At 38.4% G+C, this 21,317-nt stretch overlaps 1 protein-coding gene across 1 annotated transcript in view; it reads right to left on the bottom strand.

Annotated features, from left to right (window-relative positions):
- The window catches only part of LOC126756361 (neuropeptide F receptor), a 76,008-nt gene that overhangs the window by 41,712 nt on the left and 12,979 nt on the right, over nt 1-21,317 (bottom strand). The window contains exon 2 of the mRNA XM_050469371.1: nt 15,660-16,193. Coding sequence (XP_050325328.1) covers nt 15,660-15,662 — 3 coding nt within the window. The 5' untranslated portion in view covers nt 15,663-16,193. The remainder of the gene's footprint in view (nt 1-15,659; nt 16,194-21,317) is intronic.

A 21,317-nucleotide genomic window follows, 5' to 3' on the forward strand; every position in this document is an offset into this window, starting at 1 on the left:
TCGGCTCTCAAGGCTATTCCGGAGAATGCTTTCCGTGACGCCTTCAATGCTTGGAAATCGCGCTGGCAGCGCTGCATCGAAGCAGAAGGAGCTTATTTTGAAAGAATGTAACGATTGGTTCAATAAATTTTTATAAATCGACTTTGTTACTTTTGTACAAACCATAAATTATGAGAATGTTATGACCAAATCTGTGAAGATGAAATTTTTTTGTATTTTTTGTAATTCCAGCCATGAGGTCTTAACGTGACATACTTTTAAAGATTTTGGTTCTGTAAGCTTAAACTCTTCAGTATTCTATTTATTCAAAGAGTTATATAGAATTAATCAATTCAACGCATTATTCCGATAACCGTCATATATCTATGAACCATGGTCTTTATGGAGCATATTGCGGGAGGAGTCTAAAATCGTAAATAGTGAAATTCAGCAAATATTCCAAATAAAAGCATTTTTACGCAAATTTCTATATTGAAAATTGACAAATACAAGTACTCGTAGATTCAATTGCGCACTTATTTATTTCAATACAAAATTGATGAGCATAAAAATGATTTTAAATCCACCAGCTGTGCGGCACCACTGATGCTCAACCATTTCAAGCCGCATTTGCTGCACTTCACTGCTCAAAAATAAATAAATTGATTTGGTTTGCTAGGGATTCCATCAACTGAGCCATGGTGGTGTTGGCTTATGGCTTTTCCGTGGCGTGCGCAATTCCCGGTGGACTCACTGTCCTAATTCGATGTACGAGTATTTGTGCGTCTAACGGAAAATACGAGCATATATGAGCGTGAGCGTGGACAAAAAAGATAGACAAAATTAATGGTGATGGTGAAAAGTAAAAATAAATGAAATAAAGTGTAACGGTCAGAAGAGATATTCGACAACCGAGCTGAAGCATAGAATTTTATTTGTGTTCCGAACTATCGCCTGAGACTCAAATAGTTGTTTCGGACTGGATTATGATGGTTGTGCCTTTTCCTTTTCTACTTCATTTCACTTTTCGGTAGTTCAGCTTAAGCGTTCTGGCTGTCTCCTCGCATTAACACCGAAATGTGCACATAAATTTGTGAAGCATGAAAGTTAACCTCCAGAGACAATTTATATGCCATGAGCAAGCAATAAATTTGCTAACGAATATAAAATTCATAGCCATTGCTGAAGCCGTTAGTGAAGATTGGATGCAGTAAAAATTTTAGTGTTGCAAAATAGTTTGTAGCCATCTACCGGCGTTCATATGCAGATACTTTCTTTGTTCATTCGTTATTTCACAACTGAAAAATGGTTCTAGTAAATCGCCGAAATACAATGGCGACCTATATGTGTATGTGTGCTGCAACACATATAGGTCAACATTGCCCATACATTTCTAATTGACAATTCATATTTACATAAGTCGATAATTTTCTTCACTTCCTTATTTGCATTGTGATTATTGCGATGATTCTATTCATGACGGTCATGGCTTGCGTTGGTCCTGCTTAAATTGTAATACTATATTGCAATAGATCAACATATTTAAGGTTTATAAGCATAAGCGGAATGGTTTGAATGAATTCAGTCGAGAATTTTAAACCTTCACCGAAAAAATTTAGACATTATGTACAACAGGGCCGGTCGTCCATATAGGCAGGTTAGGCGATTTCCTATGGCGCAAGAGTTTTAGGGCGACATTTTGGCAAATTATCTTTACACATTTTACATAAATTACAAAATTACTTTGTTTACTTTATTCGTATATGTGGGAATGAAACGATAAGGCAGCACAGAAAAGGCAGAAAAAGAAGAAGATCAGGAAGACGAGTAAGAAGAGTACGACGTGCGGCAAGATAGAGCTGAATTAATTTTAATATAAATCGTTTTTCCTTTGTATTCTTGAAATCAATAGTTTTGTTTAATAAACCACATTATTAATTTGTTAAATATAATTAATCTTGTCTACATAATTGATCTTGCCCACACATATAATATATACAAGTCATATTTCATATTTGGAACGAAGTTCCTTACGGCAGGCTTGGAGAAGATAGGAATTTTGCTGCGGGACCTAACTGAAAAAAAGTGATAGTAAACCCGTAATGTTGGTAGTGTGACCGCTACATCGCTTGACTACAAGACAAAAATATTTAACATCATTTTTGGATTAGCAACCCAAAACTAGCAAGAAATAACATCGAACTTCACCGTCGTAAAATGAGTGCAAATTAGCGCAACTTATGAATTGCATAAACTTTACTTAACAACCATTTAACTGTCAGTACAACTTTGGCTTACTTGATGGTTGGAAGTTCAAATGAATTTCACAGACTCGTTTTTTCTTAGGCGCAGCACATCAATTTTGGCCTAAACATTTTTGTCATCATAATATAAATAAAAACTAATGTTCATTTTAGCAATTATTCATATTTTCGTAAGAGAAATAATTAAATTTACTTCTCTTTTTTGTTTAAAAATTTTCGGCTGTTTAATTATCTCTCTAATATTCATTTTTAAGGTTGACAACACCAATCAAACTACGACTGAAAATGGTTGAAAATCGTAATACCAAACAAATAATGGTGTAACCGAACATTTCATACCGAAGTTAAGTTGCTTGAACTTTAATTCAACTCAGTTGAAAACCGTAATAAATAATAATTTGGTATTTGCCGAGGGCGGTATATTGTCTCGGGCCGGCCCCATTGAATAATTGTTCAAATCGTTTGATAGTCTATATACCATAATTCTTCGAATCCTCTAACCTAAACGTCCACCGATGGAGTGTTAACGAGATCTTTTGTTTAGAAAATATTTCTACCCTGAACATTGATCTAATACCATAAATCTCGTTTCACCTTGCCCTCAATGCGCGAAACAGTCAAGATCTAAAGGGTGCAATTCGTTGAAACCACCAAAGCTAACCTCAACAAGAACTTTTGCGAAAATATAAAATTCATTGTATTGCTCATATGTACAATAAATTTTCGTACGGGCTCCTTTCCGTGATACTCTGCGCCAAATTCCTTTCAGAAGACCGGAGTGTGCGTGTTCGCAATTTTATCTACATAGCTATTGCTTGCTTAACGGTATCGGTCCAAAACGTGAATCTATCTGCTCACCGAAGTGTTCTCTCAATAAATCTTTTGATTGATGAGATGTGTGGGAAGTGGCGCTGTCATGTTCAAACCAAATGTCGCCGAATCACGAACTTGAATTTTAGGTAACAAATAGTCGATTATCATAGCATGATACCGACCGATGATTCCGCCGGACCACAAACCACACTAAACCGCTGATTTTCCTGGATGAAATGGCAGCTTTTGAATCTCTTAAGGTTGCGCCAAGTTGTTCCATACATCAGTCCGAGTTGCTGCGAACGGCGCCGACTTTCCACGGTATTCGTATTCGCTCTCAGCTATGGCTGCTATATGTTCTTCACTGAGTGCTGGACGTGGTCTCTTTGGTCGAATATTATCCAATAATGAATGCTGGGCCTCTAGATGGGTAATGGTAGGCCGATTATGTTGACCATAAATTGAGCGAAGCGCGCGAAACACATTTTTTCCAGAATTTAAATTTTCGTAGTGAAGTTGAACGATTTGTAAGCGTTGTTCAGGCGTAAGTCTTTCCATGATGAAATGCCAAAATATACTGAACAAAAATAACATGGCAGCTTGACACGACTAACGCGAGATCAATCAAAAAAGGCTATTGAAAAAAGTACATCTACTTGGATGACCCGTTACATGAAAGTATAGCTCCACACAAGAGAGCATGTACAAAAGAAATAAGAGACACCATTTATTAACTGCATGACGAGGATACTACTGACGGGATGCGAACAAACATATTACATTTCACGTATATTTATGCCAGTTTTTATATAGTCTGTAACTAGAAACTAATGACGTTATACAAATGCTGTCCAAGGAATGCTTATGCATGGCAAATGCCAGTCAGATGCTGAAAGAAAAGGTATTGGATAACAGATAGGGTGGTAATTTAGTATACGTAAAAAGCAGACAGCAAAGACCTATTATTAATGTAAAGAGGCAGTACATGTAATCTCATCTCAGCTCGAGGAATGCCAAAGCGCCACAAATATTTTAGTTTGCCGATATCAATCGTACGCTTTATTTGCGATATCTTTGATATATGAACTTATGAACTACGCCATATTGAACCCTTTTAGATTGACTTACATATTGAGTCTGGTTGAGTTCTTAGAGTGTCTTGTGTACAAGCAAATATTATGAAATAACCAAAATTATTAGGATGAGGATATGTGATGACTTTTGGAAGCACTTTTTTCCAGACTACGAGGTTAACGTATACATTTCAATTTATTTATTATGCACTTGCAACCAGTTGCTACAGAGTATTATAATTTTGTTCACCTAACGGTTGTACGTATCACCTAAAACTAAGCGAGATAGATATGTATAGAGATACATAATGTATATATAAATGATCAGGATGACGAGAAAAGTTGAAATCCGGTTGACTGTCTGTCTGTCTCTCCTTGCAAGCTATAACTTGAGTAAAAATTCAAATATCTCGATGAAAGTTGTTATGTGGGTTCCTTGGTGGAAAAAAATAATCGAGTTCGTAGATGGGCGTAATGGAAAACACATAAAGTGCCATAACTAAGGACTAATTTACGATATAAAACTGTAATTTGGTATAGAGGATCGCAGTAGCAAGGGGCACTTGTCGAAAAATATTTTTTGAATAAGTGGTCGTGACCCCGCCCTCTAACAAGTTTATTATATATGTATATCTCCTAAACCACTTAAGCTACAACAACCAAATTTGCTGAGTACAAATCTTAAAAGAACTTCTACCGACAGTGTGAAAACGGATGAAATCGGAGGATAACCCCGCTGACTCTCCATATAGCACAATTTTAAATTTTATTTCCAGTACACAAATCAAGAAGCGATTATTGTAATGGAATTAAACTTTGCACGAATAATGTCTTTAGTGTATGCCACCTTAGAAAAAAAAATTGTTCAAATCAAACCAAAACTCTTCAAGACCATAGGTACCGAATATGTGGACCCCAGTACCTATAGTTGACTTTTGATCGAAAATATCGGTTAATGTTTGAGATAATCAATAGAAATTCAGGCAGGATCCTTTTCCAGCATTAGTTATTCTGTGTATCCAAAATGGGTGGAATCGGGTCAATGCTTCCCTAAGCTCCAATATACCTAATATAAAGATTTTCGAACTTCTTGGCGACTTTATGCTGGATATCAGCCAATATTTGAGTTATCTCAATGACAATTTCAGAACGTATTTTACTCATAATATTATATCATTGCGCCTAAATTGGATACAATTGGGCGAAAACTTGACCTAGCCCCCATATAACCATTACCAGGATTTTCAAACATCCGTCTGATTTTGTGTAATGAATTTGGTTTTTCTAACAAATCTTATGCCAAATATATCTGTAGGTCAGTGTATAAGTTATATATGGTGTATGTATGTATAAAATTCCTTAGATTCCGATCCTTTGTTTAACGGTTTACAACCTGGATTTCATTCTTTCAAGTTGCAAGAGTATAAAATGTTCGGTTGTACCCGAACTTAATCCTTTCTTAATTGATTTTTTATACATTTATTAATCACCACACACGTACTATGTAGTTTCTGATATACAATTATATCCTATGAATATGCTTTTATCATTTTCACCTCATTTTTCTTCTACAACGGTAATAAAATATAACAGTTATTTTAAGCGTGTACATACAGCTATTAAATATTGACGTTTGCAAAAGTTATATATGGGTACAACATTTTGCATTCATATGGCACTTATTCACAGCAAAAACTATTTCAGACATTAGCAGTTGGACGAAGGAAGCCTTATGAAAGACACATCTGTCACCCGTGCGATGCAAATGAAGTTGAACCTTATCCTATTCCATCTGGGTTGATTGAATGATGTATAAATAAATGCGATATGATTGCGTCCTCATACAAATTCCACACAAACATTAATGCAGTGAATGGCGCAGGAAAGAATGAACAGTTTTCCATAGAGTCACACTGTTTTCACAACATAAAATAGGCACAGTAGCTGAGGGAATTAAGTTCAAAACTGGCAGGTCTTGAAAAATTCTATATAACTATGTATTAATTCCAACTCGAATAAAATAAAGGTAACACAGCACCTAGCATCTTTTGTCCAAGTGGTCCATTTTGCTATCTTATTACAATTTTATTTGAATACAATGCAACAAAATATTATATCTGCTAAAAGTTGATGATGATATTGGTCCGCCATGACGAATACGCAACATTAAAAAAGCTACTGGCCATGGAATGGTCATGCTTCTCGAAAAACTTGTTCAATTTAGAGAAAGTATAGGCGTATATTGTCCGTCCTGATTATAACCAACTTTTTGGTCATATAAGGAAATATGTACACAAATAACGTTTTCTCAAAATTTTCGTAATAAATTATTTGTGTTCTCTTCGAAACTGCGCCGAGTAATTTATGCCGCTTATCTGCCATATGAATGATGCAGTTAACCCAAACCATTTTTCTGACCTCCAACTAAACAATTACAGATATTTCCTCGGTCTGTAGATACGAAGTTTTTAACACCCAAAAGTAAACGTCGAAGATGCTCTAAATTATCAGCGTAACGAGTTGTGTCGATTCAGCCATGTCCGTATGTCCATCTACCTGTATTTACGAGAACTAGACCCTCAGTTTTTGAGATATCAATCTGAAAACTTTCACACGTCCTTTTCGATTCTTTCGGACTTGTCGGAACCGTTGAAACGGGCCCACAATAGCATATATGTAAATAAGTGCCATACAAATTAACAATCAAAATCATGGGATTGTCTAGAAAACTATTTTGTTCGACGAGATAACTTCACAAAAGATATATTTCACGTAATTTAGGTCAACGAATTGCATTAGGGAATGAATGCGGTAAACACATAAAAATTTACACCCGAACTGGTACAAAAGGTTTCATAGGAGCTGGTGTAAAAATAAGACGATTGGCGTGGTAGCTTTAGGTGAAAACTCATATCTCAGGACACATTCCAGCGAGATCTACCAAATTCGGTAGAAATTATGACAATCCCACACTTCAAGGCGGAAATGTGTAAAAACGTTTTTAAAATCAAGTTTAGGCGTACATTTTAGCGCAGAATGCTAATCTTCGCGAGATTTTTTTCGCCTACAAAACGTATCGCTGTTAGCCACCTTTTAGATAACGACAGGGGCCGGAGGCGTGTCATGTCCGTATCGCGTAATTGATTAGAAAATTGCAATGCACCCAACTTTTCCTGGTATTATACCAAGTTTGGCAATTTAGCTACCAAATGTCGTCAGCCTTGTTCTTACGCACAGCCGGAGCCAGCAAACCACTCACAATAGGCAAGCTTCAACAAGTCTGTTTTCCGCAAACGGTTTACCCGTTTCTTGCTATAGGAAGGTTACTATCAAGCTCAATATTAATTTGCGCGAATTTCTTTGGTGCTTCATTTTAACCATGCTATTTTCGGTCGACTCGCCTCGTAGGTCGCACAACTCCACTCAAGGCACTGTGCTCATTGACGAAATTAACAACTTCGACAATTTCTACGAACCATATAAAGTTTAAAAAATCAAAAAATTTACCTCAATCATTCGTTCTACATAATTAGGCACTTGAACAAATGCATTTGTGCATACCTCCTCGCGACCACGCTAACAACTACTCTTGCCGAATTTGAGCTTTTAATAAAACTCCGCATTTGTTGCCCTTCCAATAGCAAATGGACCAGAATGCTGCATTTAGTATGAAAAGCGGATAGATTATTGAGGTCATGTGGAGCCTACGGAGCTTTGAATGATGGACCGTGCCGGACAGATATCCGCTGCCTGTTTTAGCAGGTAAAATTATATTTTCAAAAACTGATATGGAAAAGACCTTCCCCAGGTGCCGATACACCGCGATGACATTTTCAAAACCGCCATAACCACTTGGCCTGAGAGCGTAGCTGAAACGTTTCAGCGTGTAAGCAACGAGGTTTTCGCGGATTCGACTTCACACTCGCATACATGGATGATGTTTTTACCGCATCGAAATCTATTGAGGATCATAAGAAACACCTCGCTGTTCTGAATCAAGTTATTAACGGTGCTCTTCAACCACTAGACTTTTTTTCACGCATGTTTTCATACGCAGAAACACGCTACAGTACCTACGACTGCGAGTTTACCGCTCTTTACTTCGCAATGCGCCGCTTTCGTTACATGGTAGAGGGCCGTGTTTGCCATGTATATGCCGACCACAACCCACCCGTTTTGCTTTTCACCAGCATTTGACAGACAAGCCAGAGAGCTGGACTTCATATCGTAGGCGACGACGCAGACAATGTTGCAGCTGACCTGATTTCGCGAATACAACGCCTTTACCGCTGTTTCAATCACCTATGATGAGCTTGCGTATGACCAAGCTAACGGCGAGGAATTAAATTTGTGTTTAAGCCATTCTTTAAAATTCAGAAGATTTGCTTTACCTTCTAGCTCGGTGAAAGTTGTTTACGACATATCGACAGGCCGTATCCGCCCTTTTGTGACAGCTAGGTTTCTGCAAGCATTACCTATCACATCCAGGGATGCGCACCACTGCTAAGGTAATGATTGAACATTCTGTTTGGAATTCAATGCGACTTTAAATTGTTTGCTTAAAATTGCGCTCAGTGGCATCGGAGCAAAATCATTCGCCATAACAGTAGTTTGTGACAACGCAAGCCCCGCAACGCTTTGACCACTTACTCATAGACATAATTGGCCCCTTTCCATTGTCGGAGTGCAACAAGTATTGCTGCTTCACCTCTAGGCCAGGCGGGTCAATATCTAACATGACAGCTACGGTTGTTTCCTAGGTCTTACTCAGTGGCTGAATAACGCGTTTTGGAGTACTCATCGACATCACGCCCGTTCTCGGTCACAACTTAGAGACCGCGTTATTCCACGAGCTCTTGCAATGATTTGGAGTTTCGCACCTGCAAAACTACACCATATCACCCACCGTGCAAAAGGCTGACATCACCGCCGTCCAAGAAATGCGATGGACGGAACAAGGACAGATCGTTGATTTGCGCCCACGCCCCGACCGAAGAGAAGGACGATGTGATCTTGGAGCGCGCCTATGAGAGCTGCCCCAGCCACGATGTCAAAATCGTGCTTGGCGACTTTAACGCCAGGATGGGCAAAGAAGGTATATTTGGCACTACGGTCGGTAAATTCAGCCTCCACGACGAAACATCCCCAAATGGGTTGAGGCTGATTGACTTCGCCGTGGCCCGAAATATGGTTATCTGTGGTACTAGATTCCAGCATAAGAAGATTCATCAAGCTACCTGGCTGTCTCCGGATCGAAAAACTACCAACCAGATCGATCATGTTGTGATAGACGTGTTGTGATAGACGTCTCCAGTGTTCTAGACGTGCGTACGCTCTGAGGGCCTAACATCGACTCGGACCACTATCTTGTTGCAGCCAAGATTCGCACCCGCCTCTCGTGCTTTTTGCTGCAGCACACGTCAACAAACACAAGGAAGGTTCGACATGGAGAAGCTGCAATCACAACAGACAGCCGAACGATTTGCTACTCGACTTGCACTCCTGCTGTCTGAGAGTACTTGTCAACAACTCGGTATAAGGGAACTGTGAGACGGCGCACTGTGGCATTTCGGCGGAAAAAATAGGATTTTTCCACTTTCGAATTTCAAAACTTTAATGATTTTGTTTTGTAAAGAAATATTTGGATAAGAAAAATTCAACAAGGTTTTTTATAAAAAGTGAAATTTTATAGTTAAAAAAACTAACAAAAGTCGACGGAAAGTTATGGATTTTTTTTTTGTGTGTAAGTTTATAGCTATGGCTTTTCTTTTATTTTTTAGTGAAAATATAGCACCTACTTGTTTATAAAAAAAAACAATTTATTCAAATTGGCAAAGTAAGCCAATTTTTATAATTTTTCAAAAATTATACTAAAAAATATCAACTTTTCATTTTTTGATGGAAAAAAACTTTATGTGCTTTGCCTTGCTTAGCCCTCTTACTATAAAAAAATGAAAGTTCCGAGTCTGTACTTTCAATTAAAAAAAAAAACAACCGCCAATTACCGTCCTTTTTAGTAACATCTTCTCAACTAACAAACTAACAACAGACTTCTTATAACTTCGGATCCTTACATAAGTAGCTTAAGGCGTCATTCGAACAAAATTTCCTTAGAACTAGATCCCATTGTTAAAGATATGGTGCTTGCATAATATTACAAATAAAAACGAACACAATTTTTCGCCTGTTACATATTCAATTAAAACATTGCATATTTTATTGGATTTTTATCAAGGTAAAGGTATAAATAACGTTCATCAGGAGAACTCAATTAAGAAGTGTCCCGAGTTTCAAGTTCCTAGGTCCAAAAATAAAAATTTTGGCAATTGTAGTTATATGGGAGGTGGGTGTGGCAGTGGGCGGTTTACCAAGATTTTTTCAAAATTTCTTAATTTAGTCCAGGGAAGTGTTTCTGCAAAATTTCATTGTTGTACGACCACTCCTTCTATTTTCTTCCAAGAAATGTATGGAGCGGTGACGGTGCGGGATGGGATACATACCGAGAGTTGAAGAGGGAAGCGAGACGCATTTGCAGACAGAAAAAGAAAGAAGCCGAAATGCGTGAGTACGAAGAGCTTGATAAGCTGGCCGACAGGAGTAATTCTCGAAATGCCTACTAACCTTGTAAATCTTTCGTTAAAGTCGATTAAAAGTTCAATAAATCCATTAATAAATATGACAGAGATATTAAACTTAACATCTAAGACGACTCAAGAGGGCCAGGGTCAAAATTAGACGATGGTCGTGGCACTGCCCTCATTAAGTGATATAATATATATTCGGGTCTAGTGTGCCAATTTCAAATAAGATGCATTTTGATATTCCTGCGAAAATGGGCGAAATCGGCATACAACCAAGCCTTAGTATCCAAAGTTTTATCCCGACACGTTGAAAGTAGGCCATCTTATGGTTAAATATTGTCCAATTCCGACCAAAACTATTCAAGCCACCAGATACCAAATATGCGAACTTTTTATCGAAAACATCAGTCAATATGAGATAGATTTTCGAGCTTGCTTTTGTCTTTATACCGAATGTGTGAGTTAATAAAATTGATAGAGCGTGTTTTCCAATAAGGGATCATATTTGTGCTAAGGATGAATAAAATCATAGACCTAACAAGCCTTTTGTTTATTATTATATTTATTATATTATCACATTTGTTTCGGGCTCCAGTGCACTGGTTCGCTTGGCAGATGCAGCTGTACCATTAATTTTGGATAATTAACCTGTAGTAATGTTCTCTTATAAGCATTTATGAATGCACATAAGTATTAAATTACTTGCTTATAAGCTTATATTTATATAAAAATGTGTGTTTATAGTGAGTATTTGCAATTATTTTCATGAGATCATCATTAAGCCTCTGCCAATATAAAACTGATACTAGCACAAATACATATATGAAAATACATTCCAGTCTGCATTGCGCGGCATAGACAAAAGTTAGGACGAATTTATATAGTTAAGCTGGTAATAAATCTCTATACCATTACCCCACCTATATAAAAGTTATAGCTTCACGTGCCGAATTCACGTTAGGACTTATCTGTCCTTTGTTAAGCTGAATGAATTCTGTACAATGTACATACATATGTTCATGCAACATTACAGCTTAAAACATACAAGTAAAATATTAATCGCTTGACAACGTGGTTACAAACCGACACTAATTCCAAGGGATTATTTTGATTATGTGTTAATAATGATAGCTCGAACAACTAACTAGGTTGGAGTTACATATGATCTAAACGTCCTACGCTTTAACCAGAGTTAAAGAAAATATATCTACACATATAAGATTATACGTATACATTCTAACTCGTTTAGCAGTTGGAACGTGTACAGTAGTGGCTTACATTCGTATTTACGGCGCATTGCTAACTACGCCAAGAATAAAGAATAGCTTACATAGACAATCTCCCAAGCACCTGTTGACATCTCCCTTGCACGAATGCTTGCCAGACTGATATGATCCTGGTAAAGCTGTTCAATAAGAAGAGAGCAAACTGGAGTGCCTCACTTCATTACCAATTGCACCAAGCCTTTTCGTGACAAAACTAGTACGGATGACCACAATGAAATCGCTGTGAAAGCGATGAGTTTGAAGAAAAATTGCCATTGCCCTAATATCAGCAGCCGGAAATATATAGGCATAATCGGTTCACTACTGCAAAGAGCTACTTCCCTTTCAGGGAGATCGAGATTACAATACTTAATACTTGTTTGAGGGAAGTCGAAGTAGAAGTCAAGAAACTAGAGCGCATGTAGGATTCGGTTAATTCTAAATATGTTTTCCGCATTGGGGATTGCCCTGGAAATCTAATATGTACATACTATTGGTAAACAGTAAAAGCAAAGAGGAGTATTGTCTGTAGTACCGAGATGTACAAATATAGTAAAGATAACTTAAAATATTTTTTAGCGGGTCGAATAATGTCTATTAGATGATCTAAAGTCAATATTTATAAAGTAAACGCAATGCAACCTATGATCCAAACTATGTTCGGATGTTATAATATTTTCAGCGTTCCTTTGTCTATGGACCCGCGTATATGTATATATCTACAATATAATATTATCTGGTTTCATACTAGTAGTACCTGCCGATAAGAAGGTAACTTCAACTCTTCTTGTTTACTATATATGTAAGTCGAGTTCACTAAGAAGGATGGTTCTCATATGTGACCTGGTCTACGAAAAAAGAGCTAACGTGCGAAAAATAGTTTTCTGGGAAACAGCTGTTAAAAATAAACAACTCGTTTCGTCAGTTTCTCCTTATCTCATTAATTGTTCTCCTTTCCAGAATATTATTATAGTTCATCGTTTAAGTTGCTAGTGTGGAACATTTAAAAAAGTAACACTGAAGAAGTGACGTTTACTCTAATACCGCGCAGCTGCTGTTGTCTTGTTTTCATTCGTCTGTCTTTCCGGATGTTCTGTTATCACATTTGTGTAAGTGTTTCTGTTGATTATCGTCTTCGCATTTCGCATGAAATGAAGTGTGTTGTATGAAAGTGTAAACACAATGGCTACGACAGACTGCAGCGGCACGACAGTGAACTGAAAACGTCGTTGTTCATCTTACTACATGTACATTTTGAGAAGCAACAACAACACAATGGCCGGCATGTACACAAAACAACGCAGTTGTCCATTTTGTATGTACACAATTTCGTTGTGGCCATACTAATACCTTTCACTTCAATGAAATTTAAATATTTTGTTCAAAGTTAAATTTTTTATGCAAAAAATAAGTAAATAGGTAAATATTTTTGTTTTAAATTATCAATTGTTATTACAAATGATATAATAGAGCTATTTTATGTTTTTTTGTAAAATAACGTCAGGTTTGTTAGAGCTTTGAGTAATTCTACATTTTACATATTAGTGGCATCACCACTCTACCTCCTCTTTCTATCTTCCATTCTACTGTCAACTCTACTGTCGTCCTACTGTCGTTGGCAAAAATAGGAGGATAGCAGGGACTGTCGGCCTGCAGTCGTGTAGTCGTGCAGCTGTCAAAATAACACTGCCCATAAGAACGTGTGTATTTTAATATTTGACAGATGTAGTTTGCAGTCTGTCGTAGCCATTGTGTTTACACTTTGAGTGTTGATGAGGAGGAGTTCAGTGCCGTATACGGACAATATTTCCATGAAAAGGATGATGAAAATAATGAAGAGAGCGATTATGATGTAGACGAAGTATGTGTAGCTCAGGCAGAAGATGATACCGAACAAACTTTTGTTAAGATTGACCTGTCTGTTGTTGAACTAAAGGAGGAGGAGCTGGTAACAAAATTTCTGTCAAAAGATTGTTGTAATAATAAATAAAATACTGATACCACGGGAAATGATGGAGAGTACGCGGAACAATTGTTTAGAGATGTCGAAAAATCTTTCTCATTTTTAGGGAACTTTCAAACAAGTTATGACTTTTTGGATTCTATCACGTGAAAAAGCATCTCATCTTCCATCCGAATCAACTAAAAAGTGAAAATTGATTTTTTGACACCTAAGCCCCCTTTCCGTAGACCAGGTCACATATATTAAAAGACTTAGTTGCAAGAATTTATTTAGTTGCGAGTTTAAGCAACATTTGTACCTCTCTAGACATGCTTGCACTGTTAGGAGGAACAGATTGATTGCAGCAATGCACATTACACTTTATGAAATCGTTTCACGTAGCAACCACAAACTACTCCCACAAAGTTTGAGAGAACAAAATTGAATTTAAAAGTGTCGATAATTCTCTATCAAAGTAAAGATTAAAGGCTGAAGACAAGAGTGGAAAAGGTTTTTCCTCAAGTTTCTATGCAAATTTAATCAGGCATTAACTACCCCACACTTAGCTACAAATGTATACTTAGTGAAAGTGATTCACACATCGAATGGTAGGTATGTATGTACATAAATTTGGCAGGTTGGTGTAATAGCTGAACGGTTCACTCTAACCCTGAGCAGACAAAGTAATTTTTCTGTTTTATTATTCATAAATAACAGAGGCAAAAGCAGGCGGTTTATTTGTTGTTTGATGGGCAGATAGATATATGTAATATAAATTTTATTACTTCCCATATATGTAAAGATCAGTGGGCGAACGAAAAATTTACCGGAAAGTAGTGCTACTGTGGGTACATTAAACTTATTAGGGGGCAAGAACACGCCTACTTTCTAGAAACTTTCAAACTACACATTTTCTTGTCACCCAGAATTCTCTTGTCGTCATCATTTAAATATATAAATTTAACTCTAGAGCTATCTCGATAAGTTTTACGTATTACAGCCGCCAGGTCGGCAATCGGTGGTCATGGTTTAATGCTACTAATTTCGCTTTTTATCGGCTTCTTTGTAAGCGCTGCCAAAACTAATATCTAAATGGTAGCTCCTTAATACTAGCTCACTTTGCGCCTGATGATAATGTGTCTCCTCAGGCAGTATCTGATTATCTAGCTGCATTTTCTTTTGAAAAACTCTGAAACCGTGTATTTTTGGTGTACCGCTTGTTTGAACCAATAGTTGAAATATACTATCAGCGCTCAGCGATAAGGAGTTCAGCTGTGTTCATGGAATACTTTTTATAACAAATTTGACATAAATTATTTATATTTCACTATTACACTTAATAAGGAGAACAATTTGCATAAGCATAAATAATAAAATAATAGTGTAGAAATGCATACATTAATGTGTATACACTTGGATTATAAGAGAGCTTTAGATCAATAAATTACCCGCCTTAAATATATAGTTCTTCTTTATATAGTGTATTGTTCCTGCATATACATATGTAAATTCTGCTTAAAGCACTTCCTGCTTGTGTTGCTAGCACACTTTAAATCACTTTATTCGAGCTATAATTCATGGGATATTTATGCCTTATACTCGTATACATTCGCACTTATGTGTGAATGTATGTATGTCTGACTAGTTTCTTCTTATCTCAAACAAAAAATATGTAAAAAACATTTATTTTACTAACTCCTAGAACTGGTTTACTTATTATTTTTTATTTCGCATGTACTCACCATGATTAACTTTGTCCTTTACTAGCCGACACAGAGTTTTTGTTCCAAAGAATCCGCTTGGTCAAATAACTCGGAGAAACACGTTCCAACGCAAACTAACATCGGTCCACACTCAAATTGTCTGCTTTTCCTCAAAAGTAAATATTTTCCATTTATTTAACAACGAAATTCGCGGAAGAGAGTGCAGCTGAAATAATTTTTCGTTTAAAAGCGACTTTTTATATAGTTCAACTTTTTAATGATATTAAACTAAGCCGAGCATATCGCAAACACTGATATTTTATTCACTCAGAAGCGAAATAAGCGAATGATTTAAAAGTTTTTACAATATATTCACACATTTATTTATTTTTCATTTAACTCCTTTGTAATATGTAACGTTTTTTGTTTTTTCAACCTTCATTTAATTTGTGTGGTTTTAATGAGTTTGCGGTTCATTTTACTGTTATTAAAACTGCCAGACTGCTTTATTATTGCGCTCCCATCACAGCTTCAGCCAGTTTTCGCAATTTTACCTCAATATAAATTCAAATCCTGAAAAGAAATCAAAATTATTATATGTATATTAGAGTATATATGTATATGTGCGTTTATAAATGATATGAAGTGATTAAATGATAGTTTTTCATCAATTTAAAAGTTTAATACACTTTTACGGTAATTGCCTTTTGTACAGCATTTTGACAAAAGCGCCTAATAGTTTTTGTTGTTAATAATGCTCTTGGTTATTTAATGCAATTTGGACAAAATGTTCAACCAAATTTCCTAAATGGCTCTACAGATAAAATTGAGTAAGTAAACCAAAATAAAAACCATTTTTAACAAAATTTTTTATACATCCAGTTTTTATACCTTTTTAGGCTACAATACAAGTATGCGTGAAATTGGCAAATAGTGCAATTGCGCTACTGTCCGCATAACCTTAAAATCAGTAATATAAAAACAATCCTCTCTAAAAGTATTGGAACATAACTTTTCACAAATAGTGCTTTTAAAGTTTGAAATCGCGCATAAAAATAGTTGAATTCAGAACGTAACCCCTAATACTCCTAGTCCTCGTATATCTATCTAACATACGAATTTCAATCCTCCCGTACGATATGTCCGTCAATATGAAACTTCAAAAGAAATTGTGAGAAAATCTATTCTGAATTCTACATTAGTATAATATGAAATGTTAATACAACCGGTTCAGATCTGCACTTAGGTCCAATATAGTCGACTGATTTCCTGTTTACTATCTACAAGGTGCCTAGCATTGATTTTGGATTTTCCCTCAGACTTTCTTCTTATTCAAAGATTTTAAGTAAACATTTTTTTAACCTTGTTATCATTCATAATGTGCTTTAGCGCTGAATATTAATGAAATCGGTCTAGACCTTGTTGTAAGCACTATATACCCAATATTATGATTTCCGATACTGCAGTTAACCTTTCCTCATATACGCAAATATTTTATTTAGAAGTTTAAAATATTTATATTAAGTATATGGTGTCTAAGGAAAGTACTGACTTGATTTTAATCATTTTTGGCATCACGAGCCACTATTTCAGGAAAATTACTTTCAATTATTTAACAGACACTTCGCAGACTTAAGAAATATATATAGTATAAAGTCAATCGGTGGTTCGAAAATCATTAAACTAGTCATGTGTCCAAGTTCACGCAAGTGAGGAAAGTTCTCTGATCGCCATTCACTTGGGAGTGGCCAGAAACGATTCTTTTACATATGGCTCAAGCAGCTCACTACTTCCGGTCTTTGACCAAGTATCCTCTGGGTAGCCTAAGAACAGGTTCGAAGGCGAGCTAATGTGAGAAGGCGAAACATCCCCTCCGCAGGGTTGTGCGCTGGGTTTGGGACCCGCCACGTAAAAAATCTTACCAATGAAAATCCACAATCAGCCTCGGATGAGAGACCCCGCTTTTGATGACGACCATGCAAACGAAATAAGGACTATGATTTGAGGGCATGCACCTGGAATGTCCGGACCCTTAATTGGGAAGGTGCCGCTGCCCAGCTGGTTGATGTCCTCGCGAAAATAAAGGCTGACATCACCGCCGTCCAAGAAATGCGATGGACGGGACAAGGACAGACACGAGTAGGTCCTTGTGACATTTACTACAATGGCCATATAAAGGAGCGCAAGTTTGGTGTTGGATTCGTGGTGGGAGAGAGACTCCGTCGCCGAGTACTATCATTCACTCCGGTTAATGAACGTCTAGCCACAATCCGCATCAAAGCGAGGTTCTTCAACATATCGCTGATTTGCGCCCACGCCCCGACGGAAGAGAAGGACGATGTGACCAAAGATGCCTTCTATGAGCGCTTGGAGCGCACTTACGAGAGATGCCCCCGCCACGATGTCAAAATCGTGCTTGGCGACTTTAACGCCAGGGTGGGCAAAGAAGGTATCTTTGGCACTACGGTCGGTAAATTCAGCCTCCACGACGAAACATCCCCAAATGGGTTGAGGCTGATTGACTTCGCCGGGGCCCTAAATATGGTTATCTGTGGTACTAGATTCCAGCATAAGAAGATTCATCAAGCTACCTGACTGTCTCCGGATCGAAAAACTACCAACCAGATCGATCATGTTGTGATAGACGGAAGACACGTCTCCAGTGTTTTAGATGTGCGTGCGCTCCGAGGTCCTAACATCGACTCGGACCACTATCTTGTTGCAGCCGAGATTCGCACCCGCCTCTGTGCAGCAAAAAGCACACGTCAACAAACACAAGGAAGGTTCGACATGGAGAAACTGCAATCACAACAGACAGCCGAACGATTTGCTACTCGACTTGCACTCCTGCTGTCTGAGAGTACTTGTCACGTACAGCTGCAACCGAAACCATTGGTTTTCGGAAAGTGCAGAAGAACAGTTGGTACGACGAGGAGTGCCGTGTCGCAGCGGAGAGAAAACAGGCTGCCTACCTCGCAACGTTACGATCGACCACAACACGTGAGGGATGGGATACATACCGAGAGTTGAAGAGGGAAGCGAAACGCTTTTGCAGACAGAAAAAGAAAGAGGCTGAAATGCGTGAGTACGAAGAGCTTGATAAGCTGGCCGACAGGGGTAATGCTCGAAAACTCTACGAAAAAATGCGGCGACTTACGGAAGGTTTCAAGACCGGAGCGTACTCTTGTAGAACCCCCAAAGGTGATCTAGTGACCGATGCCCAGAGCATACTTAAATTATGGAGGGAACACTTCTCCAGCCTGCTGAGTTGGCGCCAGGAGAAGCGAACCCGATTCCCCAATCGATGACGATGGAGCAGACGTTCCATTACCCGACCATGAAGAAGTTCGAATAGCAATTACCCGCCTGAAGAATAGCAACGGATTGCCTGATAAGGAGCGCAGCAATATGGTCGGACGAAAGCATGCCCAACGATTGGAATTTAAGTGTGCTATGCCCAATCCACAAAAAAGGTGACCCCACAATCTGCGCCAACTACCGTAGGATTAGCCTGCTCAACATCGCACATAAGGCTCTATCGAGCGTATTGTGTGAAAGATTAAAGCCCACCGTCAACAAACTGATTGAACCTTATCAGTGTGGCTTCAGACCTGGAAAATCAACAACCGACCAGATATTCACCATGCGCCAAATCTTGGAAAAGACCCGTGAAAGAAGAATCGACACACACCACCTCTTCGTCGACTTCAAAGCTGCTTTCGACAGCACGAAAAGGAGCTGCCTTTATGCCGCGATGTCTGAATTTGGTATCCCCGCAAAACTAATACGGCTGTGTAAACTGACGTTGAGTAACACCAAAAACTCCGTCAGGAACGGGAAGGACCTCTCCGAGCCGTTCGATACTAAACGAGGTTTCAGACAAGGCGACTCCCTATCGTGCAACTTCTTCAACCTGCTTCTGGAGAATATAGTTCAAGCTGCAGAACTAAATAGGGAAGGTACCATCTTCTATAAGAGTGTACAGCTGCTGGCGTATGCCGATGATATCGATATCATCGGCCTCAACACCCGCGCCGTTAGTTTTGCTTTCTCCAGGCTGGACAAGGAAGCACAGAAAATGGGTCTGGCAGTGAACGAGGGCAAAACGAAATATCTCCTGTCATCAAACAAACAGTCGTCGCACTCGCGACTATGCTCTCACGTCACTGTTGACAGTCATAACTTTGAAGTCGTAGATAATTTCGTCTATCTTCGAACCAGCGTAAACACCACCAACAATGTCAGCCTAGAAATCTAACGCAGGATAACTCTTGCCAACAGGTGCTACTTCGGACTGAGTAGGCAATTGAGAAGAAAAGTCCTCTCTCGACGAACAAAAACCAAACTCTATAAGTCGCTCATAATTCCCGTCCTGCTATATGGTGCAGAGGCTTGTGCTCGAGAGAAAAATTCTGCGAAAGATTTATGGTCCTTTGCGTATTGGCCTCGGCGAATATCGCATTCGATGGAACGATGAGCTGTACGAGTTATACGACGACATTGACATAGGTCAGCGAATTAAGAGACAGCGGCTACGCTGGCTAGGTCATGTCGTCCGTATGGATAAAAACACTCCAGCTCTGAAAGTATTCGACGCAGTACCCGCCGGGGGAAGCAGAGGAAGAGGAAGACCTCCACCCGTTGGAAGGACCAAGTGGAGAAGGACATGGCTTCGCTTGGAATATCCAATTGGCGCCACGTAGCGAAAAGAAGAAACGACTGGCGCGCTGATGTTAACTCGGCTATAATCGCGTAAGCGGTGTCTACGCCAATTAAGAAGAAGAAGAAGAAGAATGCATACGGAAACAAGAAAATTTTCTCTCCAAGATATTTTCGCTACAAAGCACCCAAAGGCACTGAGAAACACATAGTCGGTATTTGGGGGCTTGAAAAGTTATGACAATTTTTAGACGAGTTAGTGGTCCTGAGGAACCAGTGGACGAACTTACAGACACATCGTACCATTTTCAGAGTTCTCAACGTTTTGATATTCAGATTCAATACAAAAATCGTACATTTTATTCTAAGGTGTCAAAAATCGATAATGTTCCGTGAAAACCTAAAGGGTGATCCATTTTGGGGTTCCCTATTTTTTTAAAAAAAAAAAAAACACAGAAACTTTAAATTGAATGGGGAATGTTTGTTAAAATTCGAAAGAACACTATTTCTTTCAAATACTGGCCGCGGCTACATCTCAGATGGTCCATAAGTTGAGTCCAATTTTCGATGACTCGTTCGAGCATTTCGACTGAAACGAAACGAGATTGTCCGCGTAGACTTTAGACTTGAAATATCCCCACAAGAAAAGATCTAACGGTGTGACACGAAGTGTTCTCTCAATAAATCCATTGATTAATGCGATGTGTGGGAAGTGGCGCAGTCTTGTTGAAACCAAATATGGCCAAGATTTCAGGTATCAAATAGTCGGTTATCAAGGCACGAAAACGGACGCCACTGACTGTTACATTCTCACCGGCATCATTTTTGAAGAAATATTGACCGATGATTCCACCGGCCCACAAACCACACCAAACCGTTGCTTTTTCTGGCTGAAATGGCGGCTTTTCTTTTCCTGTTGCTCTTTGTTTCAAATGTGGCATGTTTGATTGTTTAAATATCCAGTTCAGTCCGAGTTGCTGCAAACGGCGCCGAATCGACTCTCCACTTCGTGCACACTCTCAGCTACGGCTACTATAT

The sequence above is a fragment of the Bactrocera neohumeralis genome, chromosome 2 (genome assembly GCF_024586455.1).
Source record: "Bactrocera neohumeralis isolate Rockhampton chromosome 2, APGP_CSIRO_Bneo_wtdbg2-racon-allhic-juicebox.fasta_v2, whole genome shotgun sequence".
Classification (NCBI taxonomy): Eukaryota; Metazoa; Arthropoda; class Insecta; order Diptera; family Tephritidae; genus Bactrocera; species Bactrocera neohumeralis.